The sequence below is a fragment of the Beta vulgaris genome, chromosome 4 (assembly GCF_026745355.1).
Source record: "Beta vulgaris subsp. vulgaris cultivar EL10 chromosome 4, EL10.2, whole genome shotgun sequence".
In the NCBI taxonomy this organism is placed as follows: Eukaryota; Viridiplantae; Streptophyta; class Magnoliopsida; order Caryophyllales; family Amaranthaceae; genus Beta; species Beta vulgaris.
This window is the reverse complement of record NC_079205.1, coordinates 38,918,107-38,920,798: the sequence shown is the minus strand read 5'-3', so window position 1 is coordinate 38,920,798 and position 2,692 is coordinate 38,918,107. Positions and strand designations below refer to the sequence as shown.

The window sequence follows — 2,692 nt, the reverse complement described above, 5'->3', positions numbered from 1 at the left end:
GGGATGACTAGCTTGGGGGTGTGCACACTTAACAAAATAGAAGGGGAGATAAGAAGAGAAATTGTTTTCAGGATTATTCTTAATCCAAATCGTTTGGAAAGAGTTTGTTCTTAAAAGGTTATTCTTGAATTACTATTCAAGTGTTTGGAAAGAGATTGTTCTTAAAATGTTATTCTTGAATTATTATTAAGTGTTTGAAAATAGTTTATTCCTAAAGAGTTATTCTTGAATTATTGGTGATAGAGTTTACGAAATGAAAAAATTGTTACGAACTAACAAATGTGTTACTTATCTAGTAAATTTAGTACTCAGTTTTATACTGACGCGTATTTCCTTTTTCCTATTTGGCTTTGCCCTGTTTACCATTTTGGTAAGCAGATTTGCAGGTGAATTTTGGATGTGCATGGGAGCATACTAGGAAGGGGATCTTCACCTAGATTATAGTGATTCATTTATTTTGAGTATTATGACAATATTTACTTTTATTAATAAAGAAGTATTATTATTATTGGTTAAAGTCTTCCGCTGCAAGTTATTTTGTTAGTTAGTAGTTGGTTGCCGAAAGCGTGTTAGTCACGTGGTGGTAATACTCCTAAATTATTCAAATATTATTTACTAAATTATTTATTTAAAAGTGAGTAATTTAGGGGTTTTACACAGGGGCAGGTGCCGGAGTCGTGATGTCGTCTTCAAGAGGGGAAGACCTTCGAGTATGCAGTCATATTCGGTTTCAAAGCCTCCAATAACGAGGCAGAGTACGAAGCAGCCGAGGCAGGAATAACTCTGAGCATTGCGGCTGGCGCCAAAAGGATTCTGATGATAACCGATTCCCAATTGGTATCAAGTCAAATAGAAGGCACATATGAAGCACAAGAGCTCGTCATGAAGAAGTACCTGAGTAAAGTAAAGATCATGACGGCCGGATTGCAGAGCTTTCAGGTAGAGCTGGTACCGAGAACTGAAAAGATGGCGTCTGACGCCCTGTCCAAGTTGACCAGCTCCAGTAGCAGCAATAGAAAACAGAGTGTCATGGTTGAGACGCTGACGAAAAGGAGTGTGGACACCTCCCCAGCAACCGTAAACACCGTCAGTCAGATCGCGAAATTGTACGACGACATCTTAGCGTCCAAACTGAAAGACGCCCTCCCAGAAGATAAGATGGCGGCCAAGAAGCTTAAAAGAGACTCGCCTTGGTACTGCATCTTCTAAGGTCAGTTGTACAAGAAAGGTTTCTCACTTACGAGCCTAAGGTGTGTAACGGCCCACGACGAGGCCACAAAAATAATTGAAGAAATCAACAAGGGAGTTTGTGGGAACCATATCGGCGGAAAAACGTTGGCACTGAAAGCGCTAAGAGACAAATGTTTTTACTGGCCAACCATGCTGACAGACGCACAAGCCTACGTCAAAAAGTGCGACAAAGGCCAAAGGTTCACACCAATAATTAACCAACCGGCAAATGTTCTGCAGCCAATCCTCAACCTAATCCTTTTTGCTCATTGGGGGATGGACATTATAGGACCCTTCACACTGGCATCGGGGGGAAGAAAATTCCTAATTTGGGGTATTGACTACTTTACAAAAAGGATTGAGGCAGAGCCAACCGCAAAGATAACGTCCAACCAAGTGAAGAAGTAAATCTGGCAGAACGTCATCACCACGTTTGGGATTCCTATGGGAATCGTCATGTACCATGGCGTCCAATTCGATTGCAGCCCCATCAAGAACTTCCTCATCCCATACGGCATCAAGTTCGCATACTCGGCAGTGTGCCACCCCAGAGCAACGGACAGGCAGAGGCCGCCAATAAACAAATCCTGAACGCCTTGAAGAAGAAGATGGATGAGCTGAAACGCGCCTGGGCAAACATGGTTTCGGCTGTACTATGGTCGAACAGAACCACTGAAAAGGAAGCTACCGGCGAAACTCCCTTTAGACTGGCTTTTGGGGCAAGAGCGGTGTTACCGGTGGAAGTAGGTCTTTCTAACTGGCGAATCCTGAACTATGACCCAGAGATAAATGACAAGCTTCACAAGGAAGAGCTGAACCTCCTACTAGAAGTCAGGCTCGCCACTAAACTCAAGTCGGAAGCATATAAAGACTGGATCAGCAAAGCCTACAGCAAGCGAGTGCGAAGCCGGTCAATTGTGAAAGGAGATCTGGTAATCAAGCGCACAGCAACGACCGGCAAGGAACACATTGACAAAAAGCTCACGGCCAATTGGGAAGGACCATACATCGTAAAGGAAGAGATCATCCCAGGAGCCTATCGGCTGGAAGACATGTCCGAAAAACTACTAAAGAACATTTGGAATGCTAGCATTCTGAAGAAGTATTATGTCTAGATAGCAATCTCGTAGCAATAAGACATTGTTGCCAGTAGTTTTTAATTATCTAGCAAGGGGCATCAATAGATACATTTTTACCATTGTTATAGGCAATAATTTCGGGAAAGTCGGGAAGAGCCGTTTTATTCAATAAAATGAGCTTCTTCTACAAACGTCAAGTTCTCTAAACATACAAAACTAACCAGTCAATAAACTTCGTGGATCTGCTGAGTTAATTAAAATGCCTAACCGGTCAATTACCTTTGTGGATCTGTCGGATTAAGCAAAGAAGCATTAGGGGTCAATCGGTCAATAAACTTCGTGGATCTACTGAGTTAATTAAAGTGTTTAAACGGTCAATGACC

General features: G+C 42.3%; 1 protein-coding gene across 1 annotated transcript; it reads left to right on the top strand.

The window, feature by feature from the left end:
* The first annotated feature begins 912 nt into the window (after positions 1-912).
* Positions 913-2,345, top strand: LOC125496648 (uncharacterized). The gene is made up of 2 exons (XM_048642168.1): positions 913-1,193; positions 1,769-2,345. The coding sequence occupies exons 1-2, from the start codon at positions 913-915 to the stop codon at positions 2,343-2,345; spliced, it is 858 nt and encodes a 285-aa protein (XP_048498125.1).
* Positions 2,346-2,692: the final 347 nt, after the last annotated feature.

Bases quoted from the DNA above. Each gene is read 5' to 3' on its own strand.
- LOC125496648 (XM_048642168.1), top strand. From the start codon at position 913: ATGACGGCCGGATTGCAGAGCTTTCAGGTAGAGCTGGTACCGAGAACT. The intron at 1,194-1,768 runs GTACTGCATCTT...CATACTCGGCAG, and splicing joins CTTAAAAGAGACTCGCCTTG to TGTGCCACCCCAGAGCAACG.